The sequence below is a fragment of the Macaca nemestrina genome, chromosome 11 (assembly GCF_043159975.1).
Source record: "Macaca nemestrina isolate mMacNem1 chromosome 11, mMacNem.hap1, whole genome shotgun sequence".
Lineage (NCBI taxonomy): Eukaryota > Metazoa > Chordata > Mammalia > Primates > Cercopithecidae > Macaca > Macaca nemestrina.
The window spans coordinates 22,264,171-22,284,705 of record NC_092135.1 but is presented as its reverse complement, the minus strand read 5'-3'; the positions used below and the strand labels follow the sequence as shown (position 1 = coordinate 22,284,705).

Here is a 20,535-nt window from a genome sequence, read left to right as displayed (position 1 = left end):
ATAACTTAACTATTTTCAGTACAAATAGCCCAATTGAAGAAAAATAGTAAAGATTATTAGAAAACCTAAAAAGCATAATCAATGAGGTACATATATATTTAATAAATCACATCAATAATAGAGAATATCTCTTCTTCCAAATGTACATAGAACATTTGCAATTACAGATTTATTTTTTTGAATGGATTCTCACTATGTTGCCCAGGCTGGTCTCAAACTCTTGAGCTCAAGTCATCTTCCTATCTCAGTCATCCTGGGATCAGAGGTGTGCCCCACTGCACCCAGCTGAACATTCACAAATATTAATTACAGAGTCTAACACAAAGAAAATGGCAGTAGATTCTTAAAAAATAGGAATATCACAAACAACACTCTGCTTACAATGCAATAAAACTAGAATTTAAAAATGAAAACAAACAAAATATGACCTTTCTATCTGGAAATTAAAATAGCTTCCATTTAACAAACCTTGAGTAAAAGGAGCAATACAAACAAGAAAACTATAGAATTTTGGGGGAAAAAAGTATGATAATAAAACGCTCTATGTTAGAATCTATGGGATCCATTTAAAATAGTAATCAGGAGAAAATTAATAGTCCTAAACACATATCTCAGCGCACATGAAAATAAATGAATTAAATTTCTTATTCGTAAAGTTAGAAAAAGAAAAAAAAATACATATATAAAGGAAGCATGAAGAACTAAATAATAAAGATAAATGCAGAAATTAATGAGGTAGAGAACATAAAAACAGGAGACAAAATTAACAAACCATAATCCTGTTAAAAAATTTAACCAAACGGGCAAACTACTATTTTAAATAATAGCTGAAGAGAGAAACAGAAAGATATAAAAAGAAAAACTGGTGTGGGTTACAACGCTTAATAAAGGATATACATCTATGCAAATGAATTTGAAAACTTAGAGGAACTAGGTCATTCCTTTTAAGAATATAGCCAACCAAAACTTACCCCAGCATGAAAAGAACAAAATTAGCCTCAGCATAATAGAGAACTTTAAAAGAAATACCTCACAAAAAAGGTTAGTTCTACATAGTTTCATAAAGAATTTCTATCATTTAGTGACCACACAGTCCTAATGCTATATAAATTGTTTAGAACATAGGAAATTAAGAAAAACATCCACATTATTTTTATGAAGTAAATGTCATAATAATATTTCAACCCAATAAAGAGAGAAGCAAGAAAATGACAAAGTGGGGACTATATTACAAATGCAGAAATGGTTAATCATTAAAAAATGTATTGATATAATTCACCATATTAATAGGTCCAAAGATAAAAATCACGTGATTACCTCCTTTGACAAAATCCAACATCCATTCTTAATGCAAACTCTGGCAAGAAAAATAAAAACAAAACAGGAAGGAATGGATATTTCATTAATATGATCAAACACACATACATTCAAACACGCAGGCACACACACCTTGTAACAGGTACAATACACCCCTGCCAATCCTCCAGCAACAGAGCTATGCCCTAATCTTCACAACCTGTGTTATGTGTATTTTCCAGATGTGATTAAAATAAGGATTTTTAAAAAATTTTTTTATTATACTTTAAGTTCTGGGATACATGTGCAGAACGTGCAGGGATACACATGTTACATAGGGATACACGTGCCAAGGTGGTTTGCTCCCATCAACCCGTCATCTACATTAGGTATTTGTCCTAATGCTGTCCCTCTGTTAGCCCCTTCACCCCACGATGGGCCCCGGTGCGTGATGTTCCCCTCCCTGTGTCCATGTGTTCTCGTTGTTCAACTCCCACTTATGAATGAGAACATGCAGTATTTGGTTTTCTGTTCCTGTGTTAGTTCGCTGAGAATGATGGTTTCCAGCTTCATCCATGTCCCTGCAAAGGACATAAATGCATCCTTTTTTTATGGCTGCATAGTCTTCCATGTTGTATATGTGCCACATTTTGTTTTTCCAATCTATCACTGATGGGGATTTGGGTTGGTTCCAAGTTTTTGCTATTGTGAATAGTGCTGCAATAAACATATGTGTGCATGTGTCTTTATAGTAGAGTGATTTATAATCCTTTGGGTACATACACAATAATGGGATTGCTGGGTCAAATGGTATTTCTGGTTCTAGATCCTCAAGGAATCACCACACTGTCTTCCCCAATGGTCGAACTAATTTACACTCCCAACAGTGTAAAAGTGTTCCTATTTCTCCACATCCTCTCCAGCATCTGTTGTTTCCTGCTTTTTAATGATCGCCATTCTACTGGCATGAGATGGTATCTCATTGTGGTTTTCATTTGCATTGCTTTAATGACCAATGATGATAAACTTTTTTTTCATATGTTTGTTGGCTGCATAAACGTCTTCTTTTGAGAAGTGTCCGTTAATTCCTTCACCCACTTTTTGATGGAGTTGTTCTTTTCCTAGTAAATTTGTTTAAGTTCCTTGTAGATTCTGAATAGTAGCTCTTCATCAGATGGATAGATTGCAAAAATTTTCTCCCAATCTGTAGGTGCCTATTCACTCTGATGATAGATTCTTTTGCTGTGCAAAAGCTCTTTAGTTTAATTAGATCCCATTTGTCAATTTTGGCTTTTGTTGCCATTGCTTTTGGTGTTTTAGTCATGAAGTCTTTTTGCCCATGCCTATGTCCTGAGTGGTATTGCCTAGGTTTCTTCTAGGGTTTTTATGGTTTTAGGTCTTACATTTAAGTCTTTAATCCATCTTGAGTTAATTTTTGTATAAGGAAGGTGTCCAGTTTCAGTTTTCTGCATATGGCTAGCCAGTTTTCCCAAGGGATTTTAAAATGGAAAGATTGTTCTGGATTATCCAGGTGAGCCCAGTGTAATCACAGGGTTATTTTTAAGTGAAGGAGGGATGTTGGTAGGAAGGATCAGAATCAGAGAGATCTGAAGAAACTACACTGCTGGACAAAGAACACAAGCGGCCTACAGAAACTGGAAAAGGCAAAAAAAAAAAAAAAAAAAATCTGATTATACACTAGAACCTCCAGAATAAATGCAGCCCTGCCAACAACTTGATTTATCCTAGTAAGATTCATTTTTCTTACTTCTGACCTCCAAAACTATATGATAATAAGTGTGTTTTCATAAGTCACTAAGTTTGTAATAATCTGTTACAGCAGTGATATGAAACTTATAAGTACTTACTTAGTGGGGAAATCCTGGAGGCATTCCCAGTGAGATTAGGGAAAGGGAAGAATGCTCACTATCTTTAACTACTATTCAACATTTCTCTGGACTCAATGTATTAAACTAGAGAACACATATAGAGGCATACAAATTAGAAATAAAACCTCTCTATTGTCTAATATAACATTATATTTGAAAACTACTATAGAATGATAAAAAATAATTCAAATAAAAAATTGAACTAGCTAGCATGTTATAAAATTAGCAAGCGTATTTCAATATCATTTTCTATTAACCAGTTGGAGAATAAAATGGATAAAACTCCATCCACAAGAGCAACAAAAATATAAAATACTTAAGAAAATAACAAGAAGTATTCAAGGTTTCTATAAAGAAAACTATTTCAAAAATTTCTATTAGATCCGAAAATAGACTTGACACAAAAATATATCCCTTGTTTTTGGTCAGGTCATTTCAAAATCATCAAGATTTTAGTTCTTTCCAAGTTTATTTATAAATTTAATGTAATCACAAAAAAAATTCCAATGAGCTTGTTTCGTGGAGCTAGAAAAGTTAATCCTAAACTTTATATGAAAAAATTATCTTATAAGAATAGCTTGAAAACACACACAAAAAGAATAGCTATTAGGAGGGAGTAGCACTAACAGATATTAAAACATACTGGTGATGCCTGTCTAATTTAAATGGTGTGGAATCAGTTTACAACAGGGCAGACAAATGAAATACAAGTGTAGTAAGAAATCCAAATATATATAGGTATCTAATATGTGAAAATACGTCATCTTAATCACAAGGACAAAGACAGAGTTTTTTCATGATGGTACGAACACATTGGAAAGACTTTCAGAAAAATATAAAATTATATCTACTCCACACACCACACACAGTCCAGAATGATCAAAGACTCCAATGTAAAAAAATAAAATTATGCATACCCTTGGAAAAAATCATGGGTAAACTTAAGTGTGTTGTGGGAAAATGCTTTATAACCATGACTGAAATTCCAGAGGAAAAAAAAGAAATTAGTGATACATTTGACTATGTAAACATTTTCTTTAAATTTTTTGCATGGCAAGAATCACTACAAGCCAAGTCAAAACACAAATGTCCAAATGAGAGAAAATGTTTGCAACGTATATCAGAGATATATGAGTAATGTCTCTAAATACAAAGATTTGAAAATGAAGGCAAAAACATTTCCTATAGAAAGACAAGCAAACTACAAAAACAGAAAATTCACAAAAGAGCTATAAATATGGCCCCAAAATATATAAGCAAACATTGAAATTTGTGCATATTAAAAGAAATGTCAAGCAAAAACTCTACTATGATATCAACTTCTCACATATGGCAAAAATTCAAAAGCTTAACAATATACTGTATCTGTAAAGTTGCAGTGAGAATGTGAGGATGGTACCACCACTATAAAAGAGAATTTGGCAATATTTAACACAACTTGTATGCATTTATCCTGTTATCCATCAATCACATTTCTAGGAATTTACCCTGAAAACATACCTCCAACAATACCAAACTATACATGCAGGAGATTGTACATTGAAAAAATTGTTTATAATTATAAATTATTAAAAACTACCTAAATGCCCAAGTATAGGAATTTGTTCAAATAAACTATGGCTGCACACACACAATGAAGTACTATGCAACTGTAACAAAAGAATGAAAAAGACCCTGATTAGCTAATATGAACTAATTCCTAGGAAATGTTAAGTGAAAAAAAATTAAAAAGAGATTATATAACTTGCTACCTTTTGTGTAAGAAACAAGAGGAAATAGGAAGATACAGACAAGCACAAAGTATAAAATGGAAAATAAGGAAGCTGGTTATCTGCAAGGAGTAGAGGACATGGGATGAGTGACACTCCTCTAACTATGCATATATTTTATTTTTAGAAACATGTTAATGTTCAATATGTACAAAAATAAAATTAAATCAATATGGATGTGGAGGGGGAAATAAAAATCTATAACTGGAAAATAATCCTCCATTCCCACCAACACAACAACAACAAAACAACTATATATATATTTCCACAGATATATATGTTATATATAGTTATATATATGTTTTATATGTATGGTTATATATTTTATATGTAATATACATTTACAGTAGAAATCGTATAAATATATACATTTCTACTATTTTCAAAGAACAAATTATGAAAAATATTTGTGTTGTTTGGGGACTTATTTTTATTTATGTTTAAGGAGGAATAGGAATGTAAAATGTAAATCTCCTTTAACAGTAGATACAAAAAACAAGGGAACAATAAGGAGTGAGCTTTAGAGATGACGGCTTTTTAAAAAATCGTCTTAAAATGTATTATCCTTCAGTCAGTCCTTAATGAGGAAGTCACAGTGCATTCATTTAACAAAAGCGGTCTGAGAATTGAAAGATGGTTAACATGTACCAAATAATCATAGCTCTTAAAAGGATGCCCAAACCAAATGTTCCTCTCTATCAAAGTAAAAGTAAAACCCATTGATCTGATTTTTATTCACCCAAACAATAAGTATGCATCACTTTCCGATTTATATAAACAGTCTTCCTAGTCTATAGCTCAGATATTTTAATTCAGATGTACTTTTACTCCAAAAAAATAAAAAGGAAACAAGGTGAAACAAAAACAAAAACAGAAGAGAGAAGACTATTTCATTTCACAAGTTAAGGTATTATAAAAAGTCAATAATAGCATCACTGACATATGAGAAAGAATGATGAACAGACTATATGACAGCTATTTTTAAATGTAATAATGGAACCTCAGAGAAACTCCTGTCAAAATAAAAGAGAAAAATTAGGACGTGCACTGAGACAAGTAAAAGCAAAAGATCTTTAAGCACAAGAAGCAAATCAATGATGAGAGAGCAGAGTAGCAGCAAGAATAATACAACTGCCTACCACATTGCAAATATAACTGTGAAAAGAAAATCGCTTGAGGCGATTATCAAAAGACAGAGCAATCAATGAGATAGCTAGTAAAGGGCATTAATTAAAGCTCTGTCATGTCCTAGCTTGATAAAGCGACTTTCAAAAAGTCACAAACACGAGTTTATATTATAGAAGTAAAGACAAGCTCTTCCTATTCCAAATGACATAATAACCAACAGGAGCCATAATCAAAACAGAGGACATAGAATACCATTTGTCCCTACAGTTTCACAGATACTACCAAAAGGAAGCAGATCCAAAATTAGACATATGAACAGAGTAAAAGGAATCTGTACTTTAGAACAAATTATAATAATTTTAGGGAAATCTATAGTTCATCCTAGAAGTCAGTAAGTGTACACAGGTATTAATGATTTTCTGAAAGCATCAAATACACAAAAAAGTCACTTTTCAGAAATAAATTTGAGCCTTTTAGCAAAAAATCCTGGTGGAGTATGCCAACGTAGTTCATCATGTTGGACAGAAATGAGACAGCAATGTCAACTATGTGATCACATAACTGTCAAGAGTTAACATTTTTGTTTTAGGCAATGAAAGTTACAGACGTAGAAATGTCCTGATCTAACATGATATTTTCCTAAAACCTAATTATTTTATGATAGTATATGAGTCATTTCATAGTCCTTTGAAGACTAAATGAGAGTTACAGGTTTCATGACATGATAATTTAAAGAAAAATGGTTTGGTTCAATACGCTGTCTAGAACTCAAAAGAGATAATGGTGACTTCTGGTTTCCATTCTGGCATGTAAGGAACTTCAAAGTTGTCACTCTTTTCCTCACAATAAGGAAAAAGCTAAACAATCTGAAAATCAATAACTCTTCTTAGATCCATCAGAGAATCAAAGTCATAGAGAAAATGGCTGCCTACAAAATAGGAGAAGCATATACAAAGAATCACAACATAGTAGAGAAAAACCAGGAGAAGAAACCACTACTAGAACCAGGACCAGAGTAGAAAACTTAAACTATGATTGACGACTTCCTGGAGGCTCAGTGTCTATAATCTTTACAGTTAAAAACTTTAAGGGAGCCCAGTTCTAGTGGGAACCCTATACTTCTGTGAATATACCTTCAGCAGCCCTGCCAGGTTCTCACAGTGAAGATAAGAAATAATTTTCTTCATGTTTCAGCAGGGGAAAAGTAAAAGTAGGCATTTTGAAAGACACCAAGAGAATTCTGTTTTTCTTAATTCTGCCCTCACAGGAAGCTATCTTACGAAAAGCCTAACAAACTAGGGTTTTACCAGACTCTGATATAAAAGAAGGCATATACCCTTCTAGCCTTCTTGTCTTACCTAAGTTGGGAGTGAAAAATGGGAAGAGACTGAGTAGAATTTGTGAAGGTCAGTCTGGAAACAGGCTTAATAAAATATTAGAACTTAATCATGGGACAAAAGACTCTTTCCCTGACTCCTGAAACTTAACAATCATGAATAGGGCTCCTGAATAATATTAGGGGGTTACAATGGAAAAAAGAATTGCCTGTTTCAGACCTTATTTAGAAACAAGTCTCTAAGAAAACCCAAAAACAACAGAAAAGAAAAAAAATACAACAGAAAACGAACAAAAACAAGGATACCAAAGGAGATTTTTAGCCCCTGACACCTGCAACTATAGCAAACACAGTGTAACTCCAAGTCAGGTAAACATCATAACCTCACACTAAAGGTCTAATTACCTCTGTTCTATTTCCCCGGTACATCATGTCCAGCTTTCAAGAAAATATTACACAGCACACTAAAAGACAAAAGGAGTGGTTTGAAAAGCTAAAGTAAGCATCCAAATGAGATTCAGATATGGCAGAGATTTTAGCATTATCAGACTGGAAATGTAACACAACTATGAATAACATACTAAACGTTCTAGTGAAAAAGTAGACAATATGCAAGAACAGATGGGTATTGTAAGCAGTGAGATGGAAACCCTAAGAAAGAATCAAAAGAAAATGGCATAAATCAAAAACATTGTAAAGTACTAAAAAGTACCTCTGATAGGCTCATCAACAGACTGGATGGAGTCTAGGAAATCCGTGAGCTTGAAGAAATGTCAATAGCAACTTCTAAAACTGAAATTCAAAGAGGATTAAAAGAGATTGAAAAGAGTATCCAAAAACTATGGTAGGACTACAAATGATGTAACTACACATAATAGAAATATCAGTAGGAAAATAAAGGGAGAAAGTAACAGAAGAGATGTTTAAAGTAATAATGGCTAAGAATTTTCCAAAATTTATGGCAGACACCAAATCATAGATCCCAGTAGCTGAGGGAAAATTAAGCAAGGTAAATACCAAAAATATCTACATCCAAGCATACAATATTTGAACTGAAGAACATCAAAGACAAAGAAAAAAATTCTTTCAAGAAGTCAGAGGGGGAAAGACACACCTTACCTATAGAGAAGGAAGGACAGAATTACATTAGACGTCTGCTCACAAACTATGCAAGCAAGAAGATTATGTACTATCGAAAGTAAAAACTGGGCCAGGTGCAGTGGCTCACGCCTGTAATCCCAGCACTTTGGGAGGCCGAGGCAGGCAGATTATTTGAAGTCAGGAGCTTGGGGCCAGCCTGACCAATATGGTGAAACCCCGTCTCTACTAAAAATACAAAAAAATTAGCCAAGCGTGGTGGCCCATTCCTATAGTCCCAGCTACTCAGAAGGCTGAGGCAGGAGAATTCCTTGAACCTGGGAGACAGAAGTTGCAGTGAGCCGAGATCATGCCACTGCACTCCAGCCTGGGAGACAGAGCCAAACTCCATCTCAAAAAAAAAAAAAAAGTAAAAACTCACCAACCTAAATCTATATCCAATGAAATTATACTTCAAAAATGAAGGAGAAATAAAGATTTTCTCATATAAAAATTGAGGAATAGACTTGCTTGAAAAAAAATGTTTTAAAAAAAGCTTCAGAGAGAAGGAAAATTATATAGGTTAGAAACTCAGATCTAGAAAAACAAAAACTGACAATTGGAAAAGGAATTAAGGAATAAAATGTCATTTATTTTTTATATGCAAATTGATCTAACAAATATAATAATCTGTTCAAATAATAGCAACAATGTATTTGGTGATTATAGTTTATAAATATGTGAAATAAATTACAGCTATGATGTAAGGGACGGGAGACAGCAATTCAGAATACTCTGTTATAGGATACTTATGCTGCCCGTAAAGTGTATATAGTGTTATTTAAAAGTGGGCTTTGGTTAGTTGTAAATGTATATTGCAAAATTCTAAGAAAATCACTAAAAAATGTTTAAGATATGTATAACTGATATGCTAAGAAAGAAGAAAAAAAATCAAACAACATAAAATGTTCCATTAAAATCAGAGAGGACAGAGGAAGAGAGGAAATAAACAAAACGAAAACTGGAAGCCTTTCCTCTAAGATCTTGAAAACAACAAGAATGCCCACTGCCACAACTACTATTTAACATAGTACTGAAAATCCTAGAGCAATCAGACAAGAGAAAAAATAAAGGACAACCGAATTGGAAAGGAAGAAGTCAAATTATCCGTGTTTGCAGATAACATAATCTTATATTTGGAAAAACCAAAACAGTCCACAAAAATCATTAAAACTGATAAAAAAAATTCAGTAAAGTTACAGGATACAAAATCAACATATAAAAATCCGTAGCATTTTATATGACAATAGCTAACAATCTTAAAAAGAAATAAAAAAGTAATCCCACTTACAATTGCTACAAATAAAATAAAATACATAGGAATAAACTTAACCAAATAAGTGAAAGATCTCCACAACAAAAACTATAAAACACCAAAGCAGAAAATTGAAGAGGGCACAAAAAATGGAAAAATAATCCTTGTTCATGGATTGGAAGAGTCAATATTGTTAAAATGTCTCTATTACCCAAAGTAATCTATAGATTTAGTGCAATCCCTATGAAAATACCAATGACATTTTTCACAGAAATAGCAAAAACAATCCTAAAACTCATATGGAACCATAAAAGACCCAGAATAGGCAAAGCTATCCTGAAAAAACAACAACAACAACAACAACAACAACAACAACTGGAGGAATCACATTACCTGACTTCAAATTATACTACATAACTATAGTAAACAAAACAGTATGATACTGCCATAAAAGCAGACATATACGCCATTAGAACAGAATAGAGAACCCAGAAATAAACCCAAACATCTACAATGATTTCATTTTTGACAAAGGTATCAAGAACATACACTGAGGAAAGGACGGTCTCTTCAATAAATTGTGCTGGGAAAACTGGATATCCCTAGGCAGAAGAATGAAACTAGACCCCTATGTCTCACCATACAAAAAAACAAATAAAAATGGATTAAAGAATTAAACCCAAGACCTCAAACTATGAAATGATTGCAAAAAATCACTGAGGAAACTCTTCAACACATTGAAATGGGCAAAGATTCTTGAGTAATACCCTATAAACACAGGCAATCAAAGAGAAAATGGACAAATTATATCACATCAAGTTAAACAGCCTCTGTATAGCAAAGGAAACAATCAACAAACTGATGAAAAAATCCACAGGATAAATGAAAATTTTTGCAAACTACCTGTCTAACAAGGGATTAATAACCAGATTACATAAGAAGCTCAAACAACTCAACAGGAAAAAAATATAATAATATGATTTAAAAATAAGCAAAATATCTTAATAGACATTTCTCAAAAGAATACACAGAAATGACAAACAGGCATATGAAAAGGTACTCAGCATCGCTGATCATCAGAGAAAAGTAAATCAAAATTAAAATAAGATATCTCATCCCAGTTAAAATGAGTTTTATACAAATGACAAGCAATAACAAATGCTGGCGAGGATGTGGAGAAAAGGGAATCACTGTACACTGTTGGTTGGAACATAGTACAACCACTATGGAGAACAGTTTAGAGGCTCCTCGAAAAACTAAAAATAGAGCTACCATACTATCTAGCAATCCCACTGCTATGTACAGACAGAAAAGAAAGGAAATCAGTACATAAAAGAGATAGCTGCACTCCTATATTTACTGTAGCACTGTCCACAAAAGTCAAGATTTAGAAGCAACCCAAGTGTCCATCAACAAATGAATGAATAAAGAAAATGTGGTACATATACACAATGGAGTACTAGTCAGTTATAAAAAACAATGAGATCCTGTCATTTGCACCAACATGGATGGAACTGGAAGTCATTAAGTTAAATGGCCAGGCACAGAAAGACAAGCTCTGCATGTTCTCACTTATCTGTGACAACAAAAAATTAAAACAATTGAACTCATGGAGCTAGAGAGTAGAGGCTGGTTTCCAGAGGCTGGGAAGAGTAGTGGTGACTGCGGGAAATGAAGATGATTAATGGGTACACAGTAACAGTTAGAAAGAATGAATACAACCTAGTATTTGCTAGCAAAACAGAGTGATATAGTAAAAAATAATTTAATTGTACATTTTAAAATAGCTAAAAGAGTATAATTGAACTGTTTATAACACAAAGGATAAATGCTTGCTGTGATAAATACTCCATTTACCCTGATATGATTACAATGCACTGCATGCTAGTATCAAAATCTCATGCAACCCATAAATATATATATACCTACTATGCACCTACAAAAGCTAAAAATTAAATAAAAATAATAAATTAAAATTAAAAAGGAGCAAAGAACAAGGACAATAAATGAAAAATAATGACCTCAGTAAATATTAATACAATTGTATTAATGCTTACTTTAAGCATAAATGGTCTAAATACACTAATTAAAAGACTCTCAGACTGGATAATAAACAGCATCCAATTATATGTCATCTACAAGACAGATGAATACATTTTTTGTCAGTAAGCATAGATATACTGTGCTAGCATTAATCAAAAAAAGTTGGAGTATGTATCATAATTCCAGACAATGGAGAATTTACATCAAAGAAAATTGTCAGGGATTAAGGGGGTGTGGGCATTACATAATAATAAAGAGATTATTTCTCCAATAAGATATAGCAATCATTAATATGTATTATTTAACAATAGAGTGTCAAAATATGTAAGGCGAAGTCTGCTATAACTGCAAATAGACAAATTTTGTATTGTTTTTGGAGACTTCAACACTCCTCTCTAGTAATCGACAGATCCATCAGGAATAACATCAGTAAGAACATAGTTGAACTGAACAGCACCATCAATCAACTGGATATAATTGACATTTATAGAATATTTTATCTAACTACAGCAGAGTACACACATTTTTCTTGAGTTCACATAAAATATTCAAGATAGGCCATATTTCTGGGCCATGAAACACACCTTAACAAATCTAAAAGAATAGAAATCATACAACATATGCTCCCAGGACACAATGGAATTAAACTAAAATTAATAACAAAATAGAGAACCCGAAAATATATGGAGATTAAACAAGACACTCTTAAATAACACATGGATCAAGAAAATCTCAAGAGAAATGCAAAAATATTTAGAACTACATGAAAATAATGCAAATTATCAAAATTTGTGGAACAAAGAGAAAGGGCTTGAGGAAACTGAATGCATCTAATAGTAAAGAAGAGAAATCTCAAATGAGTAACCTAAGTTTCCACCTTAGGAAACTAGAAAAAGAAGAGCAATTAAATCTAAAGTAAGCAGAAGAAAAGAAATAATAAAATCAGAATCAAAATCAATGAAATTAGAAAAAAAGTCAATAGAAAAAAATCAACAAAACCAAAAGTTGGTTTTTTGAAAGCACTGATAAAATTAATAAACCTCTAGCCAGGTTAGGAAAAAAAGAGAGAGGACACAAATTATTAATACTGGAAACATAAGAAGGGTAATATTAATAATACCATAGTAATTAAAAGGAAAAATGGATATTATGAACAACTCTATGTCCCTAAATTTGATAACCTAGATGAAATGAGCCAATTCCTTGAAAGACAAAATCTAGCAAAACCCACAAAGAGAAATCAATGATATGAATAGTCCTATATCTGTTAAAGAGATTAAACCCGTATTTAGTAACTTTCCAAATCAGAAAGCCAGAGTTCCAGAGGGTTCACTACCAAACATTCAAGAAAAAATTATACCAATTCTCAACAATTTCTTTCAGAAAATGAAAACATTTTCAAAAATACTTTCCAATTCATTCGATGAGGGCAGCATTACCCTAACACCACAACAAAGACATTACAAGTAAGGACAATAAAGATCAACATTTCTCATAAACATACATGAAATAATCCTCAATAAAATACTAGCAAGTCAAATCCAACACTATATAAAAGGAATTTACGTTGCAACTAAGTGGGATTTATTCCACATATACAAAGCTGGTTCAACATTTGAAAATCAGTTAATGTAATCCATAACATAAATAGGCTAATGAACAAAATCATATAATCATATCAGTAGATGCAGAAAAAGTATTTAACAAAATCTAATGCTTATTTATAAGGAAAATTCTCAGAAAACTAAGAATGAAGGGGAACTTCCTTGACTTGATCAAAAACACCTACAAAAAAACCTATAGTTAACAAAACACTTAACAGAGCATAGATTTCTTTCACAGTACAAAAAAAGAGTGTCCTTTCTCATCACTCCTGTACAACATTGCAGTGGAAGTCTTGGCTAATGAAGACAAGAAAATAAAATAAACAAAACATACTCAAATTGGAAAGAAAGCTATATATATATATATATATATATATATATATTTTTTTTTTTTTTGCAGATGACATGCTTATTCATGTAGGTAATCCCAAAAAGTCAACAACTACAGTAATGAAAATTTCAGAATAATAAGTGAGTATAACAAAGTTGTAGGATACAAGGTTAATATAAAAAGTTAACTGCTTTCTTGTTATACCAGTAATACGCAATTGGAATATGAAATTAAAAACACAATACCATTTATGTTAGCATCAAAAAAGTTAAATTAATATAAATCTGACACAAAATGTACAAGTTATATATTTTTGAAAACCCTCCAAAACCCTGACAAAATAAACAAGATTTAAATAAATGGAGAGATAACCTATGTACCAGAATAGGATGACTCAGTATTATCAAGATAATTAGTTCTTCCCAAATTGATCTTACATTATATGCAATCCCAGTCAAAATCTTGGAAAGTTATTTTGTGGATATCAAAAAGTAGTTCCAAGGTTTATATGAAAAAGCAAAAGATTCAGAGAAGCCAACACATAAGAAGAAAAAATTAGGAAGACTGACACCTCTCTGCTTTACGATTTACTATAAAACTACATTACTTATAACACTGTGTTACTAACAAATAATAGATAGTAAAATGGAATAAAAATTGAAGGCATAGACTCATACCAACATAGTCAACCGATCTTTGTCAAAAAAGCATAGGAAACTCAATAGAGAAAAGATATTCTTTACAATAAATGGTGCTGGAACAACTGAACATATAATAACCTTTTTAAAAAAGAATGCAGACATAGGCCCTATACCTTTCATCAAAAAACCTCAAAATGAATCACAGACCTAAATATAATAAACAAAATTATGCAACTCATAGAAGAAAGTATAAGAGAAAAGCTTAGTTGACTTTGGGTTTAGTGATATTTTTAAACAACACCAAAAAAAAGGATCCTTAAAAAAATATTGAGAAGTTGGACTTCATTAAAATTAAAAATATTTTCTCTGTGAACAATACTGTCAAGAAAATGAAAACACAAATCATAGACTGTCAAAAATATTTGCAAAACACATGTCTGATAAAGGACTGGTATCCAAAATATGCAAATAACTTTTAAAATTCAACAATAAGAGAACGTTTGCTCAAAAAAAACCCCTCAATTAAAAAATACACAAAACATCTGAATAGATACCTTATCAAAGAATACATACAGATGGCAAGCAAGTGTATGAAAAGATGTTCAGCATCACATGTCATTAAGGAATTGCAATTTAAAACAATGAGATACCATTACACACCTATTCGAATGGCAAAACTCCAAAATGCTGACAACAACTGCTGGTGATATGACACAACAGAATTTCCACTAATTGCTGGTGGCAATGAAAAGTGGCACAACCATTCTGGAAGACAGCTAGGTAGTTTCTTACAAAACTAAACATACTCTTGCTATATCATACAGTAATTGCACTACTTTATATTAACCCAAGTGATTTGAAAATCTGTGTTCACACACACAAAAAAATACACACATAAACTTTTACAGAAGCTTTACTCAAAATTGCCAAAACTTGATAGCAACCAAGATGTACTTCAATAGGTGAATGAACAAACTATAGTACCACAAAATGGAATATTATTCAGTGATAAAAAGAAATAAGCTACCAAGTCACAAACGGACATGGAGCAAACAAACGCATATTGCAAAGTGAAATAAGTCAACGAGAAAAAGCTACATATATAATTCTAACTGTACAACATTTTTTAAAAAGGCAAAACTAAGGAGACAGTCAGTAAAATGATCAGTAGTTGCCAGGGGTTCTCAGGGAGAGAGGGAAGGATCAGTAAATAGAGCACAAGGGATACTGAGGGGAGTAAAACTATTCTGTATAGTACTGTAATGGTGGATCCATGTCATTATTCATTTGTCAAACCTATAGAATGTACAATACAAAGGGTGAATCCCAATGTAAACTATAGTTTTTAATAGTAATGTATCAATATTAGATCATCAATTATAACAAATGTACCTGCTGCACACTGAATTGTGTTCCTCCAAAATTCAAATGTTGAAACTCTAACCTGCATTTTGAACATGGGAACTTTCTAATGTAATCACGTCATTAGAGTGGAGCCCTTGTGATGGGAGTAGTGCCCTTATAATAAGAGACACAGAGTGCTCTCCTTTTTCTCTCTCTCCAACCATGTGAGGACACAGCAAGAAGATGGCCATCTTTAAGTCAATAAGACAACCTTCATCAAGAACTAAATGAAGACACACCTTGAATTTGGACTTTCCAGCCTCCAGAACTGTGGAAATAAATTTCTCATTTAAATTCCAAAATTATGGTATTTATTTTTATAACAGTTAGTCTTAGTCAATTCAGCTGCTATAACAAAGTACCAGAGGCTGGATGGCTTAAAAAACAACCGAAATCTATTTCTCATAGTTCTAGGGGCTGGAAGTCTGAGACCAGGGCACCAGCATAGTCACATTCTGGTGGGGTCTCTCTTCTGCCTTGCAGACTGCTGACTTCACATTGTACCCTCAAATAGCAGAAAGAGAGTGAGAGGAAGCTCTCATGGCACACTAATCCCTTCTATGAGAACTGCATCATCACGACATAATTAACTCCCAAAGGCCCCATGCCTCCTAAAAACATCACACTCAAGGTTAGAATTTCAATACATAAATGTGGGGAGGGGAACACAATTTGAACTGTGTTATGCACTCAATGTTTGTGTATGTAACTATAAAATGCTTGTTTACAAAACTATCACACAAATGCAAGATGTTAATAACAGGTAAAAACTATATATTGGAGACAGTGAGGGAGTATACAGGAACTCTCAGTACTTTCATTTTTTTCGAAAATGTAAAAATTGATCTGAAAATAGTCTATTAAAAAAGAAAAACATTGCAAAGATGTGCAAACAAAATGAAAAGATTCTATGTAATGCTCACTTCAGCAATACAGTATGGAGTATTAAGAAAACAATGTATTTACACAATCCCACACACATTCAAACAAATTGCATGAATCATTTGCTTAATCTGGGCTTCAAAGAAGTAGGCAATAAAAAGCTGCAAATCATTCTTCAATGGACTTGCCAATTTCATATGGCATAAATCAGAATGAAGCATTAAGGATAAAATACACTCATTTGGGAAGTCAAATGGACAAAAAAAAATCATCACATTTGTTCATAAACAACAGTGGTAGTCTTCGGGGTATCTCCGGGCTGGCTGTAGATCCCAAGAAGGCAGCAACTGATGAGAATGATTAATTCTAAAGACAAGCATTATGTTGTTTGGTAATTTAAGTACTATTGAAAGGTACCTTAATTTGAAAGAAACTTAGTAATACACCAGTGCTTCATTTAAGAGTCCCTGGGGGGAAATTAAGCAAATATTACTTTCAATATATTTCTAGGAGTTTATGTCATGATGTTTTAGACTACAATTTAAAATAAAACAAGCATAAATTTGCAACCTAAGCTATTGCTTTTAATAGTTTATGTCTTCCACAGTAGGTCATTCTAATTACGGCTTGCACAGGTTAACATCTTTATCAAAATAATGTCAAAGAAAGCACTCTTGGAACAACTTTTTGGTATTATTGCTAGTATAAAAAATGTACAACACAGATGTCAAAGAATGTTGATAATAGTGAAAACAAAAGTAAACAAAAACAAAATTTTAAAGCACAAATGTTTTGAAAAACAAAAATATTTACATAATTCATATCCCAAATTTGAAACTGAACTTGATTTTTTATCATTATGAGAAGCCTCTCAGTCTTCTATTACTGTAATAATGGCAGATCTATTTTCATACCGGTTACTGTCTTGATAAAATGTAGAAATACGTGACTTACCCTATACATATAATTGCACTACTAATCACACAAGAATGCTAGAATACAGCTTGGTCTAAACCATACAATTTCGAAAACTTCCCAGTGAAATTAAAAATTTCTTACACGAAACTTCTAAAAACCCAAATTATAAAGCTGATTGCCATTTTCCCTAAGAAGCTTTATAAAATTGTATAAAATAAAATATTTTAGGTGAATCAAATACAAGCATCAAAGGTCTCCTACCTTAACATAGCATTTTGTCCATCACTTCTTGTACACCAAACCTGCCGGGTTTGATAACCTATCTCTATTGCCCAAGACTTCGAATGATGATGTGCTTTGTAACTTTGATGTTTAAAGGCGACTCGCTCATTTGAATCAGAGTTAAAATCCGGAACAGTTCTTCCACTTGGATTAATTTCTTTAAGATGAGGCAGTCTGCATTTACTCCATGGTCCAACCTTAAGGCTAAATGTATATTCCTCTTTCCCAAGAGGACAGGAAGTGGGAGCTTCACAGGCTCTTGACTCAGTCAAATTTGGACACTGCAAACCGCCAAAGAGAGGAGGAGCTATGACCGCGCGAGTTCTATGCTGCAATTTCTTCCCACATCCCTCGCTACAGTTGGACCATGGTAGGAACTCAGATACCACACAATCCCGGGGACAAGGAATTAGACAAGCTTGTTCTGTAGGAGGCTGAGGGGCAAAGTGTTCACATATTTCATTTGCAACCATAGTTCGGTTCAACTTCTGAATGCAGCGCACCGTCCGGTGCTGCAGTCCATGCTGAGCTGTCACACACTCTGCAGTCCGAGGCTTGACTTCGCTGTGAGCGTAAGGAACGAGGACACAGTGGTGCCAGTCAGAAACCTCCCACTGAAAGAGGTCACTGTGCCAGTCACAGACTCGGAAACAACTTCTTTCCTTTGGAGGCCTGTTGCTCTCACCACAGTTAGACAGGTGACTTGTCCACCCTTCAACATGAAAACACCACACTGCCCGACTCTGGACTCCTCCGGGACCACAGTCTCCTGTACACCTTCCCCAGGGACCTACAGGCAGAAAACCAAGGATGTTAATTACTCAGAGATTACATTCAGCAATTCACAGAGAAGTAGAAGTCAATTAACACACTTTCCAACACAACCAGTATAAAATTATGAATTTTGGTGGAACAGAGACAATATAATTTAGTGGTGAAGAATGTGGACACTCTTGTTGAAATAAGCATTCCATCAGTAACGTAAACTTGGATGAATTATTTCAACTTTCTAAGCCTTAGAAAGTTCCTCACCTATATAAGGTAGAAGATAATAAAAGCACTGACTTGTAGAAATGTTCTGAAGATAAATGATATAATGTGTCAAGCAGACAATACAAATTTAACAAATGATTTGTACCATTATAACTACTATGTTCCAAAGCCTATACATCTAACTCAATATTAATACTTTCCACTGAGGTGGTGTTTCAGCTAAAAGAAAAACCCTAAAGCCAGGATTTTAATAAAGTAGAATTTTTCATATTTCCAGTCCTTCAGCTCATACTCTAAGAAGCTCAGAAAAGAGATATGTTTAACATTGCAAGTTGCCAAAGTATCCTATTTTCATTTTCAAAATAATCGCCCTCAGTTTTGGTTAGTACTTGCAGAGTGAATTGCATGAAAATAACAATGGGGTGCAGGGGAAAGATGAGGTAGTAAGAGAAGCAGCAGCACTGAATTGTCTGTGGAAATTCTGCCCCTAGAATCCTTGAAGTGTACCCATTTTGATTTCTGATAGGTACTGACTCCAGGTAAAGTTTCCAACATTAGCTTGTAACATGCCAGATCTTGTAATTAACTAATTCATTTGTGTAGGAAAGAGTCCAAGAAATGGACATATGAGGGAGCTGCCCATTCATGTTTATCATATTTTTTGCATCTGATCTACAGACATACCAGCAGGCCTTATAAAGAAAGTTGATCATATCTCTTTTCACAAGGACAGTAAGTAATCACATTTTGTGTCAACAGCAATGAAAAAAAGTTTCCTCCCTTTCATTTGTTTAAATATGTAATCTGAACCTGTTGGTGGGAGTGTAAATTAGTTCAAACAATTGTGAAAGACAGTGTGGTGATTCCTCAAGGATCTAGAATCAGAAATACCATTCAACCCAGCAATCCCATTACTGGGTATATACCCAAAGGATTATAAATCATTCTACTATAAAGACACATGCACACGTATGTTTATTGCAGCACTATTTACAATAGCAAAGACTTAGAACCCACCCAAATGCCCATCAATTATAGGCTGGATAAAGAAAATGTGGCACATACACACCATGGGATATTATGCAGCCATAAAAAAGAATGAGTTCATGTCCTTCGCAGGGACATGGATGAAGCTGGAAACCATCATCCTTCAGCAAACAAACACAGGAATAGAAAATCAAACACCACATGTTCTCACTCATAAGTGGGAGTTGAACAACGAGAACACATGGACACAGGGAGGGGAATATCACACACCAGGGACTGTTGGGGTGTGGGGGGCAAGGGTGGGGAGAGCATTAAGACAAATGCCTAATGCATGCAGGGCTTAAAACCTAGATGACAGGTTGATAGGTGCAGCAAACCACCATGGCACATGTATACCTATGGAACAAACTTGCATGTTCAGCACATGTATCCCATAACTTAAAATTTTTTAAAAAAAAAGTTTTATCAGCTTAACTAGGTAAGTTCGTCCCTGTATCAGGATTGTGATGATCATAAGTCATTTCAGACCCTAAGAGGCATATTAATATACACAAGCTCTCTCTCTTTCCCTGAATCTGACCAGCTGCCCCAAATGATGTTTAATTACTCCATGAAAAATATTTTCATTAGCATCCACTAC

General features: G+C 33.5%; 1 protein-coding gene across 2 annotated transcripts in view; it reads right to left on the bottom strand.

The window, feature by feature from the left end:
* The window catches only part of LOC105492585 (thrombospondin type 1 domain containing 7B), a 900,526-nt gene that overhangs the window by 597,880 nt on the left and 282,111 nt on the right, over positions 1–20,535 (bottom strand). For both annotated transcript variants that reach the window (XM_071072671.1, XM_071072672.1), the window contains exon 3: positions 17,895–18,705. In XM_071072671.1, coding sequence (XP_070928772.1) covers positions 17,895–18,705 — 811 coding nt within the window. The remainder of the gene's footprint in view (positions 1–17,894; positions 18,706–20,535) is intronic.